At 36.0% G+C, this 25,757-nt stretch overlaps 4 protein-coding genes across 5 annotated transcripts; 1 reads left to right on the forward strand and 3 right to left on the reverse strand.

Annotated features, from left to right (window-relative positions):
- Window positions 1-453: 453 nt before the first annotated feature.
- LOC146147988 (limb region 1 protein homolog) lies at window positions 454-10,668 on the reverse strand. The gene is made up of 10 exons (XM_083386344.1): window positions 10,495-10,668; window positions 8,666-8,799; window positions 8,106-8,251; window positions 7,585-7,802; window positions 6,729-6,926; window positions 6,157-6,366; window positions 5,649-5,737; window positions 4,082-4,536; window positions 3,325-3,486; window positions 454-1,741 (listed from the first exon to the last, which is right to left on the reverse strand). Exons 1-10 carry the CDS (start codon window positions 10,573-10,575, stop codon window positions 1,452-1,454), a joined length of 1,983 nt encoding a protein of 660 aa, XP_083242470.1. The 5' UTR covers window positions 10,576-10,668; the 3' UTR covers window positions 454-1,451.
- A 2,913-nt stretch (window positions 10,669-13,581) lies between these two features.
- On the forward strand, window positions 13,582-14,899 carry LOC146147989 (protein LZIC-like). Its single transcript, XM_083386692.1, has 4 exons — window positions 13,582-13,828; window positions 13,914-14,046; window positions 14,199-14,393; window positions 14,462-14,899. The coding sequence occupies exons 1-4, from the start codon at window positions 13,728-13,730 to the stop codon at window positions 14,603-14,605; spliced, it is 573 nt and encodes a 190-aa protein (XP_083242818.1). The 5' UTR covers window positions 13,582-13,727; the 3' UTR covers window positions 14,606-14,899.
- On the reverse strand, window positions 13,943-17,867 carry LOC146147990 (uncharacterized). Of its 2 annotated transcripts, none has more exons than XM_083386689.1 (7): window positions 17,729-17,867; window positions 17,391-17,537; window positions 16,874-16,993; window positions 16,680-16,807; window positions 15,491-16,603; window positions 15,107-15,274; window positions 13,943-14,994 (listed from the first exon to the last, which is right to left on the reverse strand). In XM_083386689.1, exons 1-7 carry the CDS (start codon window positions 17,784-17,786, stop codon window positions 14,872-14,874), a joined length of 1,857 nt encoding a protein of 618 aa, XP_083242815.1. In that variant the 5' UTR covers window positions 17,787-17,867; the 3' UTR covers window positions 13,943-14,871. The 2 variants fall into 2 exon arrangements, with proteins under 2 accessions (XP_083242815.1, XP_083242814.1); XM_083386688.1 differs by having other exon boundaries at window positions 16,680-16,813.
- A 1,681-nt stretch (window positions 17,868-19,548) lies between these two features.
- Window positions 19,549-21,846, reverse strand: LOC146147991 (DNA-directed RNA polymerase III subunit RPC5-like). The gene has a single exon (XM_083387416.1). It carries the CDS (start codon window positions 21,782-21,784, stop codon window positions 19,886-19,888), a length of 1,899 nt encoding a protein of 632 aa, XP_083243542.1. The 5' UTR covers window positions 21,785-21,846; the 3' UTR covers window positions 19,549-19,885.
- Window positions 21,847-25,757: the final 3,911 nt, after the last annotated feature.

Here is a 25,757-nt window from a genome sequence, read left to right on the forward strand (position 1 = left end):
ACAATATATTACAGTTGATAGAGATCTAAGTTGTGAACAGGGGTTCGGCACAATGCCAATCCCGGTACAAACTGTGTTTTTTGCCAAGCAAAAAAGTTAGGCGTTTTGCGCAGTCTTAATTACAGGTTTGCTAAACTAAACGATAAACACATATTTTATATAGGAACAGGTTAGCGCAATTTTGATTTTTTTTCGTTTGGAGCGACATTTTTACTTTCCATGCAGCCGAGCAACATTTTTGTCAAAATCAGTTTGATAAAATTCAGTATATCGAGCACGAGCAATTTGTTGTGTGCCCAATGCGCAATGGGGCGCCAGGCACAAGACACTCACCAGAGGGGGCACGGTGAAAAATAGTTAAGAACCACTGTTCTAAAGCTTGATACTAGACGTACTGCATTTCGTATTCGAACTTAATGCTGTATAATCGTAATATAATGAAAGATAGATGAATGACAAGCTTGAAGATGTATTTGTACCAAAGCTAGAATCAGCAAGCTACAGAGTATTAAAATTAAACGAAAAGTCGCAATGAACAAACAGCAATTCGCCAATAATAACACTAAGAAAAACCTTTAATAGCGGAAGAATTAGAATCGCGGCGACAAGTGCACATAAAAACACGACCGAACAAAAGCGGCAGTCATGTGCGTGTGCGTGTTTGACCACCATAAGCGGTTTTATATAGAAAGATATATTTTTAACGCACTTGAAGAAGACAAAACACTTTAACGCCAATCAAACTGGCGTGCGTTGCGTTGCTGCTGCGATAAATTCGAAAACAAAAGCTTATATAACGTAACGCACAAAAAGAAAATAACGACTGCAAGTAAAAAATTAAAATATTTATAACATGTAATAACGTAGCAGTAGTGGGTTAAGCGAAAGAAGCGGTCTGCGCGAACTTATGTAGTTTAATGTAGAAACGTTGGCACAACCAAAAGCTCGCGGATAACTTAAGACAATGAAAATCGAAAAAAAAGCGAAAAAACGAAAACGCGTCATGTCGCCGAATTAAAACAACAAAAAAAAGCAAAATGAAACAAAAAACGCAATAAAACACTGGCAGCTCTAATCTGCCGGGTTGGACTTCACCCAACGTCGGTAACATCGCGCACAGGGGACAGCTTATATTATATAAATTTGTAGCAAAAAAGCACCACATTATGTTTGTTGCCACGAGCAGTTCGGTCCTTATAGAACAGCGTATTTAGTTTGACAAAAGGTGAAGGATCTCGTTAAAGCTATCAGCGAGTCCAACTAAAACTACAGAAGGTTTTGGAAGCATTTATCTTGTTAGCCAATGTATGGTTAAATATTCGGTGAAGTGTAAAACGAAAAATTGCGACACTATACACTTTATGGTGTGACGCATTCCCAAAATTCGCGATAATCTAAGTTAATGTAAGCGAAAGGAATTAAAAATCTAAAGTGCTTAAAAGGCGCCCAGATCACCTGTGGTGCGCCGTCTTTGGCGCGGTGGAGGCCAGAAAATCGCGCGGGGTCAAAGAACACTTTCTAGGGGGCGTGACGTCATTGCTGTGCCCGCGAGACGGCGAGAAGAGGGTTGCCTCAGAAGCGGTGCTGTCCAGGTCGGGGATGCTGTCCGACGACTGACTTCCCAACAGCGACAGTTCGCTGACCGACGGTTGGGAGGCCGGGAAAGACTGGTTTCGTTTGACGCCACTGTAGAAGTGCGCGTGCTTCCTAGCCAGGCGTATCAAGGTGGCGCGATTGTGCTCTGCGCGAAACGAACATTTGCTTTAATCCTGCGTTTTTAGACCCTGCTTTCCTTGTGAACGGTAAAAAACAACACAGAAAGCGCACACAGACATAAAACATGTCATCTCGTAAGACACGCCTTTATAGTGAGTGGGTCAGGTGTAACTCCACAAATGTAGCTACGTATGGTACTGTTTATAGTTTATATCGCCTCGTTCTGATCCGCGCTTCGCGTGACTCAGTCCCGCCTTAACATTGTTTATAAATAAAATGCGATTCCAAATTTAGTTAGGCGATATCAGTTAGAATTGGACATCGTGGCTTCCATGGAGCAGTGGTTCTCTTCTCAACCGCCGTTCCGCCAAATATATTACAATTTCATATTTTCATTGCAAAATAAAAGATGTTGAAGGCTTGTCCATCAAATTTAGAACTTCACAAGTTCGGTAATTTGTAGCATTGTGACGTAACATAATGTTAATGGTTTACTTTGGATTTATCGTACGTCACAATGCCTGCCATTTTGTTGCCCAACTGTTTAAAAGTATGGACTACAGCTCGTTTAAGTCTTAAAATTTAAGACCAGTTGTAAGGTCCACCGGTCCGCAAAATTTTTTTCGAAATTTTATCGGTCCGTTAACTAAAAAGGTTGAGAACCACTGTCATAGAGTAGCCTACTTAAAACTGTAGTGATATATGCAAAGTACTTACTTATACGCAACAAAATACCTTCGAGCATGTGGATTACCTTTTAACCTAAAGCAGGGATGGCGAACCACTGTCCCGCGGGATTTTTAATGACCCACTTGTCTCTTTAGAAATATCGAAATGTTATCAATCATTTTCATGAAAGAACAAATATAAAAGAGTTCTTCGATAGATAACTCTATTTAAATAAGGACTGGTAAATCTGTGGGTCGTGAAAAGTGTTTAAGGTGTGACGAGTAGGCGAGTAGGCCTACATTAACTGCACTTTAACAAATCGGTGCAAAAAAGCAGACAACTAAACGCATTATGTTTATCGCTATAAAACGTATCGGGTGGTGATCCTTTATAAGGGAAACTATGAGTTCGCGGACTAAAAGTTCTAAAACCCTGGTTAAATCAATAAACCATGCTGAAAACTTTCTGCTGAATTCCTGTAATCCCATAAAAAATGCTGCAGCATTTGTTAACTATTTAGCTTCTTAATATTTGTTGGAATCCGAATTTGGAAATCCTCCGAAAACCTTAAATTATCAACCCAGACAACAACACTTAAAACGACGTAACATCAGAGTTTCGCATAAAATTAGCACATAATTAAATATGACCCACTTGAGCATTTTGTAAGGATTAAAGTCGTGTTTGTGACCCGCGCGATGAAAAGGTTCGCCATCCCTGACCTGAAGCCCATCAATGTTTTTCTTTATCCGTATTAAATTACCTTTTACATATTGGCTGTGAATTTGTGATATATGTTACAGAAAGGCAATTTATTTAGGAATCGTATGAAATCTTGGAACATTTCGCCATAACTATCAGTTTTCTATAAACGAAACAAAAACAAAATATCGAACGGCAATACACAGCTTTTCCACAGAAAAACTGCACTGAACTTACGCATCGCTTTGTAGAGCTCCCGCCTGATCTTGGCGGTGACCTTGTTCACAAGGCAAAGGGCTGTCACGGTCGCGAAAATAACGTTGAAGGCAAAAATGATGTAAAAGTCGCCCAGCCAGTAGAAGCTGCCGAAGTTCCCTTGCAAGTCGAAGTTGGTGATGCCTGTTTGTCGCGCCCATGATTTCATATTATTAGTTATTTTATTGGTTATTATTTTGAACACAAGCAACAAATAACTAGCATTTTTCAGGGATTGCGTTCAAATGATGAAATAACGCCATTTAAAAACGATATTTTAGGATACAAACAGACAATTATTTTGTATTTGCCACTAAATTAGAAACAACAATTACTTCTTATTCGGGTACTGTCTTATGGACAAAAGTTCCGGCATTGTAATGTAATACCATTATATTGTTAACAAGACAAAATTGGGGAAAAAAGTTTGCTCTTATTTTTTAGGTTATTTGGATAAAATTGACTTTATGAGAAGGCATAGTTCAAATGTTAATTTGGTTTATACATTTTAATTCACTATTTACCATACATCGAATAGTTTAGGTTAGGTTAGAAATCGCTGCATTGGATTTTAACCTATGGCTAAAACTCTTATGTTGAGATTTACAATTATAATACTAACTGAGTGACGTGCAAGTACCGAAACCACCACTTCACATCCGGTATCGGCTCTGAATTGATATTTTTGAACACAATTCTTGACGTTATAGTTTGGCGAGTCGCGCACTTATTGACTTACCCAAGACGCGCGATAGCACAGGCAGCGAGGAGCTGAGCAGCTGGATGGCCACGCAGTTGGCGATCACCTTCGTCATGGCGGTCTCCTGCGGCCGGGGACGGATCAGCCGGAAGCCTGGCAGGTTGTAGAAGCCGATGAGCGAGGCCAGTGTCAGGTAGAAGATAACCAGCACCTCGAGGACGGTGCCGAACATTCCAAAGGCCGACAGGGACGAGGCGCCTAGGCGGGACTTATTGTCGTCGTGGCCTGGTGCTTCGATAGACCCTTTTGACTCATGCAGGTCTTGGCAGCGTTCCTGGGATGATGGGAGTGGAGGCAGGGGGTCTTTGCTGGGCGAGGAAGACCAGAAACGCCACCAGCGTCTAGGGTTCTGCTGCTGCTGCTGCTGCTGACCTTTGTCCTCCCGCGAGTCAACCTTGTCAATTTTCGGGCAGGTTTTTTCGCTTGAAAATTTGCTGTGAACAAATGGAAACGATAGGAGCTGTTTTTTTATTTGTATTACTATGCCTGGTAACAACAGTTTATATATATAAATGGAAACGAATTCTTAGGGGGCAAGAGTACATATCGAACGAGGTTACTAACGACACAATGTAATAAAGAAACGGGCAACACTTTGTTATGCGAATAACGAAAACTGCAACTGGAATCCAACCTACAAAGTTTTGTGATATTCTGGTTACATTTTATTTGTACAGTAATTAAACTAAATACTAATACCACCGAGAACGTTTAAAATTTGTAAAACTATATAAAAAATATAAACGTGATGACGGTAATCACGGTATGCTTCAATTGACGACCTTATATATCACTTTGAAAAATGAAATATAATTATCAGCATGTTCGTTTTGGCAAAGAGGATACGCGAATGTCGCTCGGTTGGCGCGTTGGAATGTGGATTAATGGCGATATCCTATTCCTTTTTGTGTATTCGCGCCCTTTCCTGTTGCGAAATGTGAACGACCAACCAGCTACCAGACCGATTTGTATGTAACAACAGCTAAACCACAGATTGTCGATTCAGCATTCAGTGCTGGGCACTAATTAACGCCTTTCCGCTGTAAAGACTACCATTTAGAGACAATCTACGCAAAGATTGACACGTGGTATCGCGCACGTCACCATATATGTCATTAATCGTCGCCTAAATTTGCCACATGAAGAACACGCACGTTACACAAGTTTGTTTAAGTATAAGTGTTTTTAGGTATTACACACGAATTGCAGCAAAGTTGTACTGCATTTAACAATATTCAAAACCAAAGGAAAACTCACAATCGCGTTCCGACACAGCAATGGAAAAACACTTTGCCGAGCGAATGACACATCAGGTTATTTATTTATGGCATGCCGTCGTACATATTTGCAATAAATTTTTCTTCTCAAAATTACACTAAAACATTCGCAAGGCCTGATTTAACTGGAATGTAATATTGGATTTGCAACTATTTTTAACCACTGACCAGCATTAAAATGCTTTGTCAAGCCCACTTTTGAGATGTTATTTGTTAGGCGTCTTTCATAAAAAAGATTATCTGGTGTGCTTAACCCAGATTTCACTTACCGATAGTCTTTTCCGAACTCCTCTTTTACTGTACTGGGGTGCAGTTCGTGGTCGCCAATGAACACTAGCTTCAATATGTGAATGGAAACCTGCAAATACAAAACCACTTGGTTTTGGCAAACTTGCGGTTTCTTTTGGCATAGGCGTGTGATGAAATCGTGCATTCGCCATTTCAGCAAACGCATTAACCGTTTATTCACTTTTGATAGCGTCACATTCTGTTTCACTAGCAATATATTATATATTTTGAAAAGGATTGTATAGTTTTAAGGTCAAATTGCGCAGTTGGCAATTTTGCTGGCAGTTTTAACTATAAAAATGTGAAAAAAGCTAATTATAATTATGAACGTAAGATTTACATCTTGAAACTAAATTAAACATGCCTAAAAGTGCAAACTAATATATTAACGCATTTGTAAAAAACAAATATACAACATGCTCAATTTTTTAACTTGCCTTTTTAAACTCAATTAATTAAACAACAAAAGTTTGGACAATTTTATCCTACCATAAATAGGGCCAGGCCAGTCAAAGCCAACAGAATGAGCATCACTAAAGGGTATCCAATGTTTCTTTCAAAAGCGGAGGCATTTTTGCGCTTCTCAAGTTTGATGCGAGTATGCCGAATGGATTGCATTTTAAGCTGAAGTTTATGGTGTTCAGCTTCGCTTATTCTGTTGAGGTAGGTCTTTGACTTCAGTTTGCGCTGCATGGCTTCCTTTATACAAAAAAGGCAATATAAACAACTGTGTGTTTTATCGCATTGCTAACATATTTTACTTACATATATATGTAAGATTACACACATACAGAAGTACATTGATTTGTTATAATTTTTATATGAAGAGTAAACATACATTTATGGTATGCTTAAAAATGGAAGCAAACGCATGACTCAATCTGTCAACATTGAAATTTGCATCATGTGATGATAACGTAGATAACTTAGTGCTATGACTAGTTTTCAAACCACTTAAAATATGTCCAAGGCGAAAACTGGGCATGCACGCTGCACAATTTTTATTTGTTAACAAATATTTCAATCTAAAGTTTACAATTGTAATGAGATAACACAGGTACCTCTTCCATTGTTTTTATTGCAATCTGATCGTCATTGTTTTCAAATATTTTAGGTTTTACAAGAAGATGTCCGACTGCATCAAAGAGGGTGATAAATCCAATAGGAGCACAGCCAGCCACCATGAAGAATACAGAAATACACAGCAGAAAGGAATACAAATATTGCAAGAAATATTCAAAGACCACTGCAATAATTCCCTGGAAAACGAATAGAACTAGATCAACACTTATTTATAACATATGATGAACGATACACACACATATGTGTTCAACATATCATATGAGTCATGGTGAGGATGAATTTTTGGACTTTTTTTAGACAAAAAAGTTTAAAGTTGTCAAAATTTATAAAAATCATTCATAAGTGTGCAAAAATCGTTACTCAATTCAATTTTTTGCAGTTTTTTCCCTAATACAACCAACACAACTAAGATTCATAAAACATAAAAATAAATGATTGCAAATGTGACTTTTTGTTGTTTTATTGATATGTAAGTGCAACCTAATATATAAATGCAATTACAAAAAAGGCCTTTTTGCATTTTAAAACATTATAAAAATCTGAAATAAATTGTTTTCTTGTTTTCTAACATTAACACACAATAATGCAAGAGATAAAGAAATACCTTTTTTCAAAGCAAGGTTTCAATACAAATGAGGTAAAACACAAAAATTGAATATGGTATTTACGACGGAATACTCTGAGAAAGCTAGCAATGTATTCGGCAGTAACTGATCAGGAATTAAGGTCAATATTTATCTTGCAAGGGTCAAGGTGATTACTGATTTCTACTATCACATATTCAGTGCTACATCAGTATTTAGTATTGTATTAAAACAATAAAAAATTAAATACCTGGGCAGCGTCATCTCTGTCGAAAAAGGCCAGAGCCAAAACTGAGAACCCAAAGACAACAACAGCCAAAAGCAATAGCACAGTTATTGTTTCATAGACCCTTGGCATCAACCCTCGCCTCTGACCAGAAAATCCCTCTGATTCAGTGAAAAAGTAGGAAAACGGTAGAAGAAGAAACAGTGACACATTGCTGAAGACAAATATCCACTGCCAAAATGCTTCAAAAAATAAAATCCTGTTAGACATAAGAATCACACTGTCTCACATGGAGTTATTCATATTAGCAATGATTTTATTGTGCATCTGAAATAGCTGTAAGAACTAATCTTGGATTTAAAAAGTCTCTATACAAAAGTTTAAACAAATATTCCTGTTTGGTTGAACTGACAAAAAGACAAATTCACATGTAAATAATTTGGAGTGGTTCTATTTATTCAACCTTTAGGTTTCCTAGTTATGAACAATAAAAAGTTGGGGAGCTAAGTAGCAAGTTATGTCATGTTATATTGTTTAGTACTCACTGTGGACTAAGGCACCATTCAGCCACTGAACCCAGTAGCTATCAGGATGAAGGTGAACCACTTCATTTCCTATCATAGACATTGGCAGCATGAAAATAGCACCGCATGACACAGCAAGCGTGAAGGTGCACAAGTAGAAAGAAATTCTTAAAATAATTGTGAAGAAGGTTAATTGTTACAAATCATTTACAATTATCATTTATCCGAAAATCCTAATATTTGGCAAAATACCTGCTGCTAGTTTGTTTGATCAAATCATAAACACATTAAATTAAATAAGCATTAAAAACAAATATATATTCAATTATTATTATCAAATATAAAATAACATAAATTATAAAATAAAATAAATATTATAAAAAAAGTCTCTGTAGCAAATCCAAAAACTAGGTACGCAACTTACAATGAAATGTTTTAAACAAATCTTCAATAAAATTACAAAAAGAAATACACACATTATATATTAGTTACAACGGATCACATGTTTCACCTTTAAATATTTGGACCCAGATTTTGTATTTTTTTCGTGTTTATGAAACAATCAGAATAAGCTTAAATACCTATAAGCTTGGGCATCCTCATCAGCTCCATACAGACTATCCCTTTCCCGCTTCTCATGGTAGCGCAAAACCACAAAGTAAGAAACAATGTAGAGCACTATAAATGTGAGCAGGGCAATGATGTTTTCTCGAACCTAAAACACATGCATGATAGAATATCAATTCTTAAAATTTATATTTTAGTGGCTGTCTGCACTAAATCTAACAGTAGGTTAACAAGCGATCCTTATAGTATTACCCAGAATATTTGTTCAACACATAAGCTATACTACATAAAATCTTGTCCAATACTAGGGATGTTCAAAGTAGAATCCCAAGGTATTCTAGAATAATAGGTTTCGAATCTAGAATAACGAATCCAGAATATCGAATCCTAGTATATTTTTATTAAATTATCTAACCTTGGTTTTGTTTGGGGAAGGATTAATCTTAATCTACCCCACAGGGCCTACAATTACAGAAATAAAACGCCAAACAATTGCTAACATGTGAACATTATAATAAAAAAATCTCACATATGTTTAACATTCTTAACAACTGTCATTTGAAGCAGTTCTGTAAACGGTATTATATCAACTGTCCAGGTTGTTTGCCAAAACAATGAAACACTGCACACAGAAGTCTTAAGCAATTCGGTCCTGTTTTTTAAAGCATTGTTGTGCTTCTTTTTTGACTAACATGATATGTTATGCAGTCAAATAATGTACTGCAAAGAATACAAAGTTACTATTGACATAGCGAATACTTGACAATTACGCTGTTCATAACTGCATAACCTCGCTGAATATCAGCCTAAAGTTGACCTTAAGTAACCCTATAGCGCATTTTGTAGACGGCCAGCACGTTTTACAACGTAATATTACTTTTGCAACTTAACACATTTAGGGAAATTGCGAACTCCACACCAGACATTACACGTTAGTCGCTCGCCCAATAATGCTTGATTGACACTTAATTATTAGACGAACGTTATCGCGAGACGCGGTAATTGGTCGCCCGAAAAAAACGCTGACACTGCACTACCAGGTGACATTTTATGCAAGCACTATAAATTGGTCGCCGCAGCGACAGGCCAACTTACCACACGCGTTTGTGCAATTAGGCGCAACAATCCGCGGTAAAACCTTAAATTATATCGGTTCCAATTACCCGAAATAAACGGCAGAATTGGATTCGAATCCCATGTGGATTCGAATCCAAGGATTCGATATTCTACTTTGAACATCCCTATCCAATACATAAACTTTTTTTTTCAGTAGAAAGAGAGTGGCCCAAATAATAGATAAAAGATTCATTCTTTTATTAGCAAACGTTTCGGCAATTTCTTTTGCCATCATCAGTGTATCTTAGCCTCACTTACTGCACTGATGATGGCAAAAGAAATTGCCGAAACGTTTGCTAATAAAAGAATGAATCTTTTATCTATTATTTGGGCCACTCTCTTTCTACTGAAGATAATCAACAGATCCGTGTTTAGTGTTCCTAATACATAAACTATTATACATAAACATATTATAGATTAAAATATCCCTTTAGAATGCAGTCACTATATGCAAGTTTGTGTATTATGTTTTTAGTTTGACTGTAAGTAAGGTAGTAAGTATTGGTATACAACAGATACTGCTTAAAATATATCTAGTTTTGGAGATGTACTGCCAAGTATGGAATTAAATTTTTTGCCACACAAGACACAGCAAAAATGTATGTCAGTGTAATGAAAAATTGTTCTAAAATATTACTGTCAAAGTCCAGTAAACAAATTGTTGTTTAAATTTTAAATTAAAATAATTCAAATTCAACCTTTTTTAATTTAGCCACTTTGCACTGACCACATTATTAAACTCCTCCTCCTTTTCTTCAATACTTTGCTGGTATGCTGATACGTCTGCAGCAATAGCCCATTCCAACATTCCGATGCACCAAGCAGTGTGTAGCAAAGCCGGCTAAGTCATCAACAAACTTTTTAAATTGCAAGCCCAAAACATACCTAAAGTTCTAATCAGTTGAACTATATATTAAAAAAAACACAATAACAATAAATGAGTACATAGTACAGCGGTTCTCACTCTTAGCACACCAACAGGTTTAAATCTATCGGTGACATACTTACTAAAATGTACATAAAACAGTTATAAACACATGGGCTAATGTCTGTTGCACCTTTAACGGATTGGAGTTTTTATGCTTTTATGCACCAAAGGCGTTAAATTTTAAAGAAAAACATTTCTTAATTTTTAATTTTGTAGCTTTTCTCTGAAGCTGCTCAGAGTCTTGGGACTTGCCAAAGTTATCCCACACAATGGTGAAGCAGAGAATGGCATCTGTTTATAGCTTCAAAACGTCATTCCAAAAATAAAATTTAAAAGTTGCATTTTGGACTGTAATACTTTGTGTCTTGCATACACCCAACTTAGAGAAACTTATTGCACACTACCCTACATAAAAATGTACAGTATGAAAAGGGAAACAGACAGATGAAAATGACAAATGTCTATTGTTTTAGATAAAAATATGTGCGTGGATTCTAAGTATATATATAATGTCTCTTGGGTTTCACTTTGGTTGAAGGTTGGAAACCAATGTTTGTTGTGTGCTTAATGGCCTGGTAGTATAGTTAGTTTTTAAATTTGTTTCAAGGTTTATTATAACATACGGTCAAAGTTACTGCCCAAAACCTAGATGCACTTTTCTGGAATTAGCAGTACTGAATTTTTAGATAGTACCTTTAGAACAGCATAAGTAAAAATTAGGAATATACTAGGGTCTGGGACATATTGTTTTTGTGCATTGCTCTAGTGCAGTGTTCCACAACAAGTATAATTATATTCATAAGACCATGATGGTTTATTTGGCTCTGTTGGTGTGCCGCAAGTCAAAAAAGGTTGAGAGCACTACTCTAGTGTACAAAACAAGAGACATGATAAACAAGCAATCAGACAAAAAGCTTTAAGCGGTTCCATGACCTCTGCTATGAAAAAAAGGTTGACAACCAGTAAATTAGAATTAAGAAATGCTTCTTAATGCTAATTCTTGTAAAAATATTTCATTGAGGGCCAAATAAAAAAATTAATTGTAATAAACTAGGTTTGGCTTAAAGATGTACTTTTAGATAAACATATAATTTACAAGTCAGTTTTAACATAGACTAATTTGGAAAAAAAGTACATCCTGTAAAAAGTGATTTTATTCAAAATTAAATTAAACAAAAGGAAATGCGAATGAATATGCCAATTTAGGACATGTATCTTACTTTTAATGGCACTTTAGACCAGGGCTGCGGAGTCGGACACGGGACTCAAGGAGTCGGTTTGTTTTGCTGAAATCTGACTCGGGACACGAGTAAGACCACGTAAAACTAACGGAGTCCCGAGTTCGACATGCGCAGTACCAAATTTAAATCTGATATGGTCGCTAACTGGAAAATGTAAAGGCGGAATATATTCCAACTATGTATTGTGAGTGAATAAATTATATGACAGCCTATAAGTGGATTGCTGAATGTCTACGTTATTTTAGTTACGTAAATTGGCGGAATGCAGGCTGTAGAGTCAGGGCCGGACTCGGGACGCGACGAAATCGCACATTTGACCAGAGTCGGACTCAGGTTAATTTTTAACCGACTCCGCAGCCCTGCTTTAAACTGTACGGTAGTGACATGGGTCTTCTAGGACTTAACTATGAATAAATTGTTTGCAACACATCACAAATAGCTAAATAGGCAACAAGGCCAACATATTATAGAACTTCACAAATTCTATAATAAAGCAAGAACAGTGTTAAAAATTTACCGATATCACAGGAGATGGCCAATCTTAACTCTCAAACATGACATTTAAAATAATTATTAAGTTAATGTTGTACTAAAGTATCTGGGAACTGGTCTAGAATCCAAACATTTTTCTACAGTTAACGATAAGAGTTAATATTAGTCATATAAACCCCAGACGAAAATGTGGTAAGATTCTAGAACAGCACCAGTATCTGTCAATTTATTTGGAAACAGCAAACAATTTCTCTATGCAAGTCAAACCTTTTAAAAAAAGCTATTTAAACCTGGAAACCAAAGTAGTTCAAATCAACATATAATCAATAATTGGTGAAAGCGTAAAAGTGCGATCCGGTCAAATAGCCCATAGGTACCTCCTGAGTTGTGAGCTATTTACCAGGCTAGCAAAGTAGTTTAAATCGATTTCTGAAAAATCACTGAAATTATGAATAAAAATCACTAAAATTATGGAAAAAATAAATCTAATACCACTACCACCCAGACCACAACCGTAACCTAAATAATAAATAAACATGTATTGGTGCAAGCGAAAAAGAGCGATCCGGTCGAATAGCCACTCCTAATAAAAATACTGTCTGAATTTTAATTGCACTTCATATAATAGGCAAGAAGAGCGCGTAAGGCTACAGCTGTCTTTATACGTGTTATCCAATGTTGTTGTTATTTGAGATTCATCTCGTAGCTGATACCCTGGCATTCCTTAATACAACTCACACCAAGATCGAAACAGTTGCTGACAGCTGAAGAAAACAATGAACCGACTGACACTAAAACTTAAAGAGCTCCAACAAAGCGAAGGATGGTTGACTGAATGAAGATCACCGAAGCATGACGATGCATTGAAGTATGAAAGAATAAAATATAAACAATAGTTTTAAATTAAAAAGTAGATCATGTCGTTTTAAAGGAAACCTTCTAAATCGATTACTGTATAATTTTAAACACGTACTTTTCTAAACTGTTTTTTACTTGGTTTAAAACAAAGAGACTTGGTTGAAATCTCTTTGGTTTAAAAGTAGTTGGTTTTGTTGTCTTCATGCGCTATTGGTTTTGTTAAAACGTATTGGCGACTATTGCGATCTTTAAAGTGCCTGGTTTAACTCGTAAATAATCTTTCAAATTCAACTCTTTTGTGTAAACGATAAAACCATTACTTAGTTAACCTTTTGAGCTTTTTCTTTGGACTCATTTAAGAGCGACATAGCTATCATTCACCGCAGAGGAATTGCTAACCTCTTTGTCATGTTATTTAGACTTAACTACTACTGACAAACTATGTCTTCACGAGGAAAGGCAGAATCACGGGTTCTACAGCAAAACCTCCAGGACCAGATTGACAGGCTGGTACAACAACTAGCAGATTTAGAGGAAGACAAGTGAGTAAAGCGTATCTCTATAATAGAGTGTAAACATTTATGGGAACATGCAACCATTTATTATCGTGATTATTGCTTCATTTAGAGAAGATTTAGAAGATGAATACGAGGAAATGAAAGCTGAAACCATTGAACAACTAAACGAGGTTAAAGAATCCCTTGAAAAAATGTTAAAAGGAGATGTCACTCTTGTGGACAGTGTTAATGCAATGCAACTGGTAATTACCACTTGACATACTTTTTTATTTGTTCAATTTATACCTACTGTAATTTCAAAAGGTAACATGCACTTTTTGCCATCAAAAAATACAACATTAATCTATTGTAAAAAAGTTCTTTTGTCTGTTTAAACTTTTGTTTTTTGCTGCAGGCAATTCAAGCAGCCGTTTCAGATGCTTTTAAAACACCAGAAGTTATTAAAATGTTCGCAAAGAAAGAGCCAGGTCAGCTCAGAACGAGACTGGCTGGCATTGAAAGAGATTTCAAAGTTGGAAAGTTGCCCCAAGATTCATATGTACAACAGAAATTGGAAATTCTTGTAGCGGTTAAAAAACTCGGAGAAGAGGTAGACAATTGAATTCATAATAATTGTAGTTTTCTAGTTTGAAATTATTTGTTTTCGTATGTTTTCAGCTGTCTGCCAATGAGCAAAGCTTTGTTTCTCAACATGGCAAATCTTCATTAGCAAACTTTCATGAGGTTTCCACTGAATCACCCAACGAGAAATCTGTTTTGGCTGCTGCAGGGACGGAAATAAAGGGTGCTAACAAAACCTGACATTCACCTTCTAAATAGATAAAGGAAAATGTTACACTGTGGCAAATTATTGAATGTATTGATTGCATACAGTAAAATAATAGCCTGACCCCTTAAAATAGGTTATTTAGCAATGGCTTAAAGAAAGAGTAGTAAACTTATTAAATCAATTGATATGTTAAGTTATATACCAGCCGTCTTGTGTGTGTATTTATATATTTTTAGAGGGGAATTTTAAGCTTTGTAACATTGGTACCCTGTTGGAGGTAACAGTTTTGATTGCAGTATCAAGTGTAATAAAGTGCAATTAACTCATCCAGTATGCAAATGTCCTTTTTAATTAATTGTCTTTTCTGCAAAAGCAAATTTGTTTCCAATAATGCTTCCTTGTCATGTTTAATTTTTTGAATCTGTGAACAAAAGCTAAGTATTAAAGAACAAGTCATTCATTTTAATAATACAGGCTTAAGTTAGATTATCTTTTCTTTTTTAATTGTAAGTTGAACATTTGTTTAACACTACCTTGTCTAATCGGCATCTAGTGTCAAGTCCCCTCGTTTTGCACCAGGTTTTTATCCCTTCCTCTTTCTTCCCAATCTTGTGCAACAACATTACAACATTCCACCTCATGATTATGCTTTCTTTATCAAATTGAAGTGCCCCCTGGAGCAAGTAAAGAACTTGTTCAACCTACAACAGAAACATTAACATATTGTATAATTCCTGAACTAACACTTTAATGCTGTAGTTGTTGGTTCTTCATTTGCTTCACCACTGGACCAGAGTAGTTTAGTCATTAGAACAGCTGTTGCAAGTTTGAATCTTACAACAGCATTATTTTTCTTACTTCAAAAAAGTATCAACTACCTAACTATTTTTAGTAACATTTATCTACAAGTAAATTACCTGAAAATTGTCCTGAAAAGAAATTGCCAAAGCATAATTAAAGAGAATCTTTGCCTTAGTAGTGCTTAAAGCTTTGGCTGCTTTTAAGTATTGGTTTGTTGGTTCCCGGTCATCGTTGTGTTGTTCACACAAGTATAGTTGGGGCCAATTTTGGTAAGGTTTGACACACTCAACTTCTTCAATAATTTCACTGTAGCGCTTTAAAGTATTAGTAAGAGGAAGAGTATGTGTTGAATAAATTTCTAGGCACAAGCAGTAAAATAAATCCAACAGAACAACATTATGTGACTGTAAGTAGTTTAATTGGCAGCAAATACATTCACTTTCCACTGGATTTGTTTGTAATATGTTTTGGTACATACCAACACAATATTTTAAATTGTCTTGCTCATATTCAATATTGGTGCTGCTTTTTTTGTTTTCAAAGTTTGCAAGACACAATTCAGCTTTTAATTGCAGCATACTTGGCATCCTTATGTTGACAATGGGGTTCATGCTACCATGATAACACTTGATTACCTCTCTGTACATGCTTGCAGCAATGTCAAAGTCCTTGTTCACCAAATGTAATTTTGAAAGAAGGTGCTCAACAAGTTCCATCTGAATTATAATTTGTTGAACGCTGGTAACTTTACATAAACTTGTATCACTATCTTTGTTCAAGGTACACAGCAAGCTTGATTCAATATTTTGATCACACAATTTTGATGCTGGCAAATTTTGAAACCATGAACTTAGTGAAGTCAGTGTTTTGATGCAGGCTGTATATTTACCAGTTCTCCACAAACTAATTGAAAGATTATATAACAAGACTGTCAGATGTTTGTCTTGACTAGGGCAGTATGTAAAAGCTTTTCGTAAGTAGCATAGTCCTTGTAGTGGCTTATCTTCATTGGTAAAATAGCATGCAGCAAGATTGTATAGATATGCATTTTCATTCCCTTTGTGAACATTTTCCACAAAAATCTTGATGTTTACCATGCTCTGCTCTTTTGCTAAAACATATGCAAAGAGGTAGACACCAAATGCTGGCTTTGTGTCACAAAGACTGAATAGCACTTCAATATTTAGTAAACACCTCCCCTTCAAAATTAGGCAAAGTATTTCTCTTTCCTAAAAAATGCAACTAATGTTACTATAAAGATAACACATTAATAAATTAAAAACTAATTACCAAAAATTTACTCACCAAAGGCTTTTGTGATGAATTGGAGGTTAGACTTAGAAGATTTTCAATATGATGTTGTAAATATTTTGGAAGTTTAGAAAGCCAAATAAAACACATACATAAAATAAGATCATTTACTTCTTGCTGCACTAATGCTAAATAATATAAGAGTTATGTGTTGTTTTTAAATTTAGAAAGAGCAAGGTCAAACCTACTTGAAATTTTTTGTCTTGTACACAGAATGGCTTGCACTGCAGTTTTGGTAAGAGAAATAACATTTTCAGGACTACAGACTTCTTGGTTGCTAGGAGCATTAAATTTGTTGATTTGTATCACTGCATAAGTTACAAATATATTTGTAAATAATTCCATACTACATTTAGTTGTAAGACATTACTACTCAGAAGCATGGGCGCTCTTTCACTATTGTACGTAGAAAATTATGCAAAAAAAAAATAATTTTACTGCATACCACAACGCATATTGTTTGGGTTAGGGTGCGGGTTAGCGTTTGGGTGAGGGTGGGTCAAGTAATATTATGTTTATTATTAATAATAACTTGACCCACCCTCAACCAAACGCTAACCCTAACCCAAACAATATGTGTTGTGGTATGCAGCATTTGAAGAAAATTTTTTTTTTATTAATTTTTACATACAATAGTGAAAGAGTGCCGTAGCATGGTGTCATATATACAAGTATTTGCAATATCTTTAGACAATAGAAGTCTACCTCTGGTAATGCATTGCATATATTGGCAGTTGTACCAAATGATCCCAAGAGATTGTACCAATCCACTGTCTTGACTTAAAGCATATGCAAGGCAGTTGAAGCATATTCGTATGTTCCTGCAGCAGTTATTTTCTGACCATGGAATACCTACAGAAACTAAAGTTTATAAATTCTGTCACGTACATTGCACAATGTTGTGAATGGTGACGTGTTTTAACTTGTACTAAAAAGTCCTTCGACTTTAACAAAAATAAGGTTCTGCAATTTAATGGTATTTGTCTCCTTACTACCACTTCCAAAGCAGAGCATATAGGCAAACACTAAGCATAAAGTATTACCGCTAGCTTTTTTCCACGAAAGCAGACTATCATCGTTGATTTCCCCGGTTTTTGTCATGAATGTTCATTGCCTTTCATAAACAAGTTCGGTGAATAAATTACATTGTTTGTCGTTGGTACGAAATACGAGACATACTAAAATTTAGAATAACAAAGCATAATGTACTGTATTGGATTGTAATCATGTCGATACAGTAATGTTTTCGGTAAAACCCCTTATTAGTGTCCGAAAACAAATATAAATTTATTTAAAACTATAGCCTACAGTTCTCATCTCAAAGTGCAGGACACAAAATTAGTGCATTATTTAAAAAAACATATTTACTAAATAGTTTATACGTCACATAATCCAGGCCTAATTTTCTATACATTTGTCGGAATTTTCCGGTAATCGAAATAAAAATTCGCTTGCAAAAAAATTATCGGGAGGAGGAAACAGGCTGTGATGTATAATTAATTTAGTCAAGTCTCAAGGGACTTGACTCAACTGCATTTAAATCACTGTTTTCAAATTACGTGACTAGGCTTAATTTATTTTGGAAAATGACTTGGCTTGACTTTGGCATTTTTAGTTAAGGCAAATGACTTACAATTACCATAATCTTGTGTTAAAATTAAAAAAAAAATTGTTAAAAGACTACATTTTTAGACTTCAAAGTTTGCTTGCTATTTTTGGCCTTGGCTATGCAAAATATGGTTAGAATAGAGTAAATTTGTGCTATAATTTTATTGGATTTTTGGGAAAACACAAAGCACAAACGCGTAAAATTGTCGTCTTAATAACCAATTTGTGTTTATTTTGCAGTGGGCAAAGAGATGATAATCCGGAACCGGATCGAGATCCGCCATTTGAACACCACCGATATAGGCTATTCATAACATTAGGCTAGTTAAGCATTTTAAATCGCATCGGAAACAACACGAGGAGCAAAACACGGACAAAAGGCAACCGTAGTAGTCTATCTATGTGACCTTACGCTAACATAAAGCGAGGTCCCCCCTATTTTATCGCTGTTGCGAGACAGAGATTCTATTAAGTTTGCCTTTTAATGACACCACGATTAACTTAGTGATTTCAGCATTTAAATATTTTTTGCACAACCCAAAGCGAGACAAGATGCTTTTAAGAAGATGGCGCCAGGATTTTCGCAAGGCGCTAAACAAACTTTGCGTTAATTTGTTTTATTTATTGTTCGGGCGCAGCTCAAAAAAATTAAAAAAGGAACACAAGTGCCTCGTGACGTGTTATCAAAAAAAACGATCGCGCGACGCGCAAAAAATTGCGTTCTTTAGTTTAAATTTAAAAAATAGTTTAATTGAATCGGAGACTTGACGCTTTGGCCTCACAACAAGTTATTTGTGAGGTCTATTGACCAGAGCTTTACAGAAATTACGTAATACGTTTGCGAGAAGTGCAAACACTTAAGAGGTGTATTACGTCGGCACGATATAAATGCCGTATTAAAAAGACGTTATATATTCTCTCAAAGTGCAAAAAATCATAATAAGATTGACATGAATCAATCGTTTTAGGATGGTCTAGCTCCCTTGGTTTAACTCGTGAAATTATTAAATTGACCATTTTTTGCGACCTTCAAATAAAAAATAGTCGTTTTATTCCTAGTAAACCTTTGTAATGGAAAAAGTAAAAATTTGTAATAAGTAAAAATTTGTAATGGAAATCTTTATTTATTAAATTGTAGGTTATGGGTTAATGTATTCTCCATCAATCTCTGTTTAAATTTAGAGCAAAATTCAAAAAGTGACCAGTACATTATGCATTTCTTAAGCATACAAGTAATTACATATATAATGCCAGTCTTCGCTCAATAAAAAATGAATGTGCCAACCGGTGTACACATTTTATTTGAAACCTTACAAGTTTTAATTAAATCACTATACAAATAAAAACAAAATTCTGTTGTGTTATACTTTTGGCAAAACAATTTTACTTTCAATAAACCTAAAATCGTTGTATTATACACTATTGTATCAAATAAAAAAAATTGCTCAATATTGGCAAAATTAATGAATGTTGAAGTACACCAATCTAATAAATAAATAAAATGTTGCTCAAAAGCAAGAGCCAAGATAAAAAAGGTTTTGCATTGCAACAAAAACGAAAAATAAAATTTGGTACAGTACAATCTTTATGGGTCATTTCTGAACATCATTAGACCCTTCATGAAATACATTGTTTGATTGCGCGGGTGTTTCAATATATGGAAATTTAGTTTGTAGTCTCATTTCATTTGCGACCAATGCAACAGTGGATTTTACATTGTCCATGTTTATTTTGGGTGAGTTTAGGTTTGGAAGTACAATACTTTCAAACAAGCTGTCAGGGTTTTCACAAGATGACAGCAAATCAGTCATTGGCAACTGTATCATGTTATTTTCGATACCATTACTACTTTCTATGCCTGTGCCTATGCCTACAGCCATGGGTGAAATGAAGGGTTGGTGAGATTGCACTGGTTCTGTTTCCATTGGTACATGCTGGGTAAAATTATTTGTTGATACCGTTGCTTCACTACAAAAACCATTCATGCTGACCTCAACACTTTCAGTTTTAACCATTTTATCAATCTTGGCTGGATAAGAAGGTACTACAATCTCTTTTTTAATATTTTGTTTATTTGCTCGGAGTGGCTGTTGTGCTTTTGGTGATTGGCGGACAATAGGAGGTTCATTCGTGAAAGGCAAATGCAGTTGCTGACACAACTGCTTGTACCTAGCTGTCCAAACCATGGCCTGTCTTTCACATACTTCCGGGAACATAGCAGGAAAGCGACTGTCTGGTTCAAGACGAAGGTACCAACCAAATTTTGGCTTCAACAAGGCAATATGCTCCAAAATGGCTTTCACCTCATCACCTGGTATGCCAACTTTCTTGACCAAATCCTTCCGCACTAAAAATGTACTGCGACAAAAGCAACACAGTATGTAATCCCTAGCTCTGCATACATTTTCACAGAGTACCCCAGAAACAGGACTTAAGGTTTTTGGTGGATACAGCACCTCACTTTTCACAATCCAACATCCCTGCACCAAACTGGCATATGACTGCAGCGAACGAACCACAAAATTGGGATCAGGGCTTTCAGGAAGTAGAGTTAGTAAATGCGAAAAATGAATAATCTTTACATTTCGCATGACTGCTTTTAGTTGTTCAGGAAGTGATAAAGAATAAAGACTTGCCAAAGACAAAACATCATGCGAACAAGTGGCAGAATCAGTTTCAGTCACAGCATAACTTGGTACAATAGCCTTTAAGTAATCACTTGCACTTAGTGTCATTTCTGGGCAAACTGCCAAGTCACTATCATCAAAGTGTTGATTGCCTTCAACATATCCAAGCATCCTTTTTCTCTCTTTAATACTGGAAGGATGTCCATGACCCTTAATGGAAGTTGTCACCCACTTTTCTTCAATTAAATTTTTCTCATAGACAGCATAGGAACGTTCTCTGGCCGACCGAGAAGCCTCGGTTTCAACTCCTTTAAAACGTACAGTGACTGCTTTTGCATCATCTGCTTCATCCTGAGAGGAGTTTCCTGATTCAGCCTGTGCTTTCATTTGAGCAGCTTGAACTGCCCTCTTTTCAGCTGTATCCATGTACTTGAAACCTGGACGCATTTGCATGATTTCAGCAACAGAATTTAAGTGAACCTGTCCATGGCAGAGAATGGCCGCCGCAAAACGCTTGCCACTTTGTGGAACACTGGATGAGGTTAAAACCTGCACATCCATAATGGAATTTCCAAATGAAGGTATGTCAGATGAGCAACCAGCACCACCTCCATCAACATTTATAGCAATCTGCTCCCCTTTGCTTTGGTCATAGTTGGGACTGTTCACATCCAGAAGGACTTCCATTTCAAGCTTTTTGTGCTTTGGTTTCACTCTGGCTGTGAAGCGCTGGTCTGGTGTGTACATGCGCGAATTTTTGCAGGTGGGATACTGCAAGAGGAAAATCTTGTCAGTAAGCTTGTTGGACAAGAACACATCAAGTTCCTGAACTACCTCATCATCAACCTCTGACTTGACATCCATCTTGTACCGTGCAAGCTGTTCAGCTAGTGAATAAATTTATGCTACCACATTTCGTTAGTTTGTAGTCGGCAACCTATGACATAACAAGTATTGCTACATTAAAGAGTTTGTAGGATTTTCATGAAAAATTTGTACACTGTTAGGGCATTTTTTATACTATCATACATTACACAATGATGATGTGGTTGCCAAGTTTCATAACCATAAACCTTCTTTGTCACATTTTACCCTACAAACTACAATAATCCATTGCACATATATATTTGTTACAATCAAAGGCAGTCCAGGTTTTTTTTATACAAACACAGGTTATGAATTGTTAATATTTGAATAATAGAGACCAGGTCCCCAGTCTGCAGTTGGTGGCACTTTTTGCCAAGGGTCCAACCTTGCAGCAACAAATTTGTAGATGTGTAATAAAGGTTTTATACACACGGAAGTTGCATCCTACCATAACTCAATAAGCCAGAAACTGTAAAATGCCAAGGTGGAACAGCCTAGATTGGTGTAAAACTTTTCAACCACGTATTGTTGTACAAGTGGATTTTTTAAATATCCACTCGGTTTCGTAAATCTGTAAAACATATGCGTAAAATCGGCGCAGACTGACTCAACAGAAATTTTGCCAAACGTAAACTTATGTGCAGCTTGTACGTTAGTCCTACGTCAAAGAAGTATACGTTTGTTTGGTTAAGTTGGTGCAGTAGACAGTCAATGAGGGTCCCTATAGTACCTTACTGGGCGCGTCGGAAAGAACAAAATAAATAACGGAGAATAAATGTAATAATAATACTTGTCCCACCCAAAACGCTAACACGCACCTTAACCCAAATATCGTTAGCAGGATAAAGCCCTGGACAAAAAGGTGGTAGGATTATAGACCAGCGCCCCATTTGAAATACAAATTTCTGTCTAAACCGAAGAAAATAATTTTAAATTTGTGTTTATCAAATACAAAGGTATTGTGTATAACTTTACAATTTAATTTTACATTAGGAAAGCCTAACGTAATTGTAGAGAATACTGGGTGTGCATTGAACCGTACGACTGGAAAGCATTGTTGGATAGATATTGTAAACTAATAATGTCATAGAAATCGAAATAATAAATCCATTATGATTTACAATTAATATCCCTTAAAACAGTTAATTCATATTAGCCGACAGTGCGGTGGTAAAACAGTTTTAAAAATAATTTGTATTATAGGTCTTTCAGTCTACGTTTATCCAGAGTGTAGGCCTAGGTAATAGGTATATTAATTAGTACGGCCATTTTTATTTTAACCTAAAAAAAAAAAATTTGACTTTATTTTTATCAAATTTTACCTTTATTTTAACCCAACGAAATTGCTTGTTTGTAGAGGCCACAGTTCTTCCCTGAATTGATGCCAGTTCCCCAAACATAATATTTTGTCGATTTCAGACCCAAACGTAATATTTTGTCAAAAGCCATAATTTGACAAATTTTGACTTTATTAAAAAAATTTAACTTTATTGTAAATTTTAACTTTATTTTAACCTATAAACTTCTTAGAAACAGTCCCCTAGGTGTTGAAAACAACTTTATTCTTTGATTCGTGGACAGACGAGGTCCTTCAAACATTTTAACTTTATTGACTTTTGCGAGCCCTATTAATTAGTTCAACCTGTATCGTTAGAAATCGATTGGCTTGCTATGCCACCAATATTACTATCATTGATGATACAATTATAGTATCTTGAAAATCATCCCTATATCCGACAGGATAAACTGTCATGACCGGATTATACAAAGGGATGTACGATACTTGACTTTTTATCTGAAACCGATACCCGACATAAGACATAATATCGCTATCCGACCCGATAACAAAAACGTCATTACTATGATCAAACAAACCAAATGTCTTTAAATAAATCGTCCAAAGGTAATTTTTCTCAGGTTACCGGCCAACATTTGCTTTTGCGTACAGAAGTTTAATTGGCACCGGCTGTTAACCTACTATTTTGATGAATTTGCCTTAGAAATGTAGATCTTGCTGTATTGGATGGCAAATCATGGCTAAATTACGTACACTAATTTTGTATGGGATCGGCACAGATATCGGACAAATACCGTTACCACCACTTAACATAGGGTTTTGTTTCCGATCCGATAACATTGAATATCACTATAGTATAGGCCGGTCATGTTCAAATGGCATATCGCGACCCGGTTCCGGATCTTTTCAGCGTTTTGTGCGGATCTTATAATGTAGTCTGAAAAAACAAACTTTCTACAGTGTTTTCATGTGAATACCAAGGATATCAGTCAGCGACAGAAAACCCAAATTCAATGCTATTGTAAGGCCTAAAGTCTAAAACAGGGGTTGGCAACCTACGACCCGCGGGCCGGATGCGCCCCGCCAATTGAATTCATTCGACCCGCCGTCTCTTTGACAAACTAGATACGAGTCTATTTCAAATACTTTATGACTATTTTAACTACGTAAGTGCGAAAAAGTTTCCCGCTTCGCGCGAATCATCTTTCTGCGTCCAACTTGTTTACGTTTTGATGCGGTCTTTTGAACTATATAAGCGCTTTGTTACCGTTAATAGAAAACTTATTCAAAAATATTGGACATATATATTTTTTAACATTTTGTATTTCTGGCAATGTAACAAAAACTTGAAAGAAATTTAAAAGAAATGCAGGTATACCTAAAAAAATCGCGCTCGCTTCGCTCGCCACGTGCGCCCTGACTTAGAAAGGTTAACAAACACTAAACGAGATTAAATATTAAAGTTATCGCGTTTACATAAATAAAGCACCATAAAAATTAAAGCGTGTCCAACATGTTTACTATTCGTATTTGGTGGATCATCATGTTGTCAGGTTTGGCTGTGTTGGATCATAGCAGAAATCATTTGAACACCCCTGGTATAGGCTATGTAACAAATACCGTTTCACCAGTTTAAGGTGATCACATACCCATTATGTCGCCGCTGATGAATTAGGACTTGATTAAAGTTGCCCAAGTTGCAGAAGACATGGTTGTCTTCATAGGCCTGCCTCCATCAGGCCACAACTTTAAGCATTTAAATCCAAACGATTTGTTACAATGACGACACGGAGATCAGCCATAACAGTGTTCCGCAACCGTTGTTTCCGGATGTTAAATATTCGCGTTTTTTGCAGGTACATTTAAATAAATAGCAGAATTAAGAAGAAAATGTGCACCGGAGCAAGCGTTAGGAGTGTATGTCACACTTTTTATCTTACTCATGTTACTGTAAAACGTCTTCTGTATTCCTGCTGAATTATTATTTTAACAATTTAACCCAATTACCAGGGATACTCGACTAGTATTATCAAAGGTTCGGATACGAAGAAAGACCATTTTTAGGTCCATTCAATATCAATGTTAGTTGGAGTCAAATATTTTGAAATAGTGCCAATGCAACATGGCTCGGAGGCAAAAGGCGATTTACTGTTCTGCTAAAGTCAGCTCGTGTAAATTTCGGTATCTTTGTTGGTTCTTTGATAATTCCACCTAATCGTCCCGCAAAGTAGTTATAAACAATTGTTCCATAAACTAAACTGGTGATGTCCACGTTTAACGCTTCAAAATCCGGATACGGACTACGGTCGGCCCATTCGAATGTTCTTTAGGCGTAAATGCTTTTTCGCAATCTCTTTGAAAGTGTTTAGCCTTTAGTTGCATATTTGCGCACGGTAATCATCGAAAACAGCAGGTTTCTCGCGGTTGCCTGTTTTATGAAGTCACGATATGACGTAACTTTTATGCGTTTAGGCATGAAAGTTATTCTACTTTCAGCTCTACCTATATCTATTAAAAGAAAGCTGCTTGAAAGTTTTTGACTCTTTTAATACATACAAAAAACTATTAAATTTCAATAAAACGTCTTTTCCGACGTCCACCCAAATCGAATAGTTCGACATGTAACTGATTTAGGACAAGTCGCGTTTGGAACAGAACAAAAATATGTTAGGA

The sequence above is a fragment of the Ascidiella aspersa genome, chromosome 4, assembly GCF_963924565.1.
Source record: "Ascidiella aspersa chromosome 4, kaAscAspe10.2, whole genome shotgun sequence".
Classification (NCBI taxonomy): Eukaryota; Metazoa; Chordata; class Ascidiacea; order Phlebobranchia; family Ascidiidae; genus Ascidiella; species Ascidiella aspersa.

Coding starts and splice junctions, on each gene's coding strand:
- LOC146147988 (XM_083386344.1), bottom strand. CDS start 10,575: ATGTTGGAATGGGCTATTGCTGCAGACGTATCAGCATACCAGCAAAGT. Junction 7,803..8,105: donor GAATGGTGCCTTAGTCCACA/GTGAGTACTAAA, acceptor TATTTTTTGAAG/CATTTTGGCAGTGGATATTT. Junction 3,487..4,081: donor TGTGCTATCGCGCGTCTTGG/GTAAGTCAATAA, acceptor CGCGACAAACAG/GCATCACCAACTTCGACTTG.
- LOC146147990 (XM_083386688.1), bottom strand. CDS start 17,786: ATGACAAAAACCGGGGAAATCAACGATGATAGTCTGCTTTCGTGGAAA. Junction 16,994..17,390: donor TATGCAATGCATTACCAGAG/GTAGACTTCTAT, acceptor TAACTTATGCAG/TGATACAAATCAACAAATTT. Junction 15,275..15,490: donor CTTTTCAGGACAATTTTCAG/GTAATTTACTTG, acceptor TTTCTGTTGTAG/GTTGAACAAGTTCTTTACTT.
- LOC146147989 (XM_083386692.1), top strand. CDS start 13,728: ATGTCTTCACGAGGAAAGGCAGAATCACGGGTTCTACAGCAAAACCTC. Junction 14,047..14,198: donor GTGTTAATGCAATGCAACTG/GTAATTACCACT, acceptor TTTTTGCTGCAG/GCAATTCAAGCAGCCGTTTC. Junction 14,394..14,461: donor TTAAAAAACTCGGAGAAGAG/GTAGACAATTGA, acceptor GTATGTTTTCAG/CTGTCTGCCAATGAGCAAAG.
- LOC146147991 (XM_083387416.1), bottom strand. CDS start 21,784: ATGGATGTCAAGTCAGAGGTTGATGATGAGGTAGTTCAGGAACTTGAT.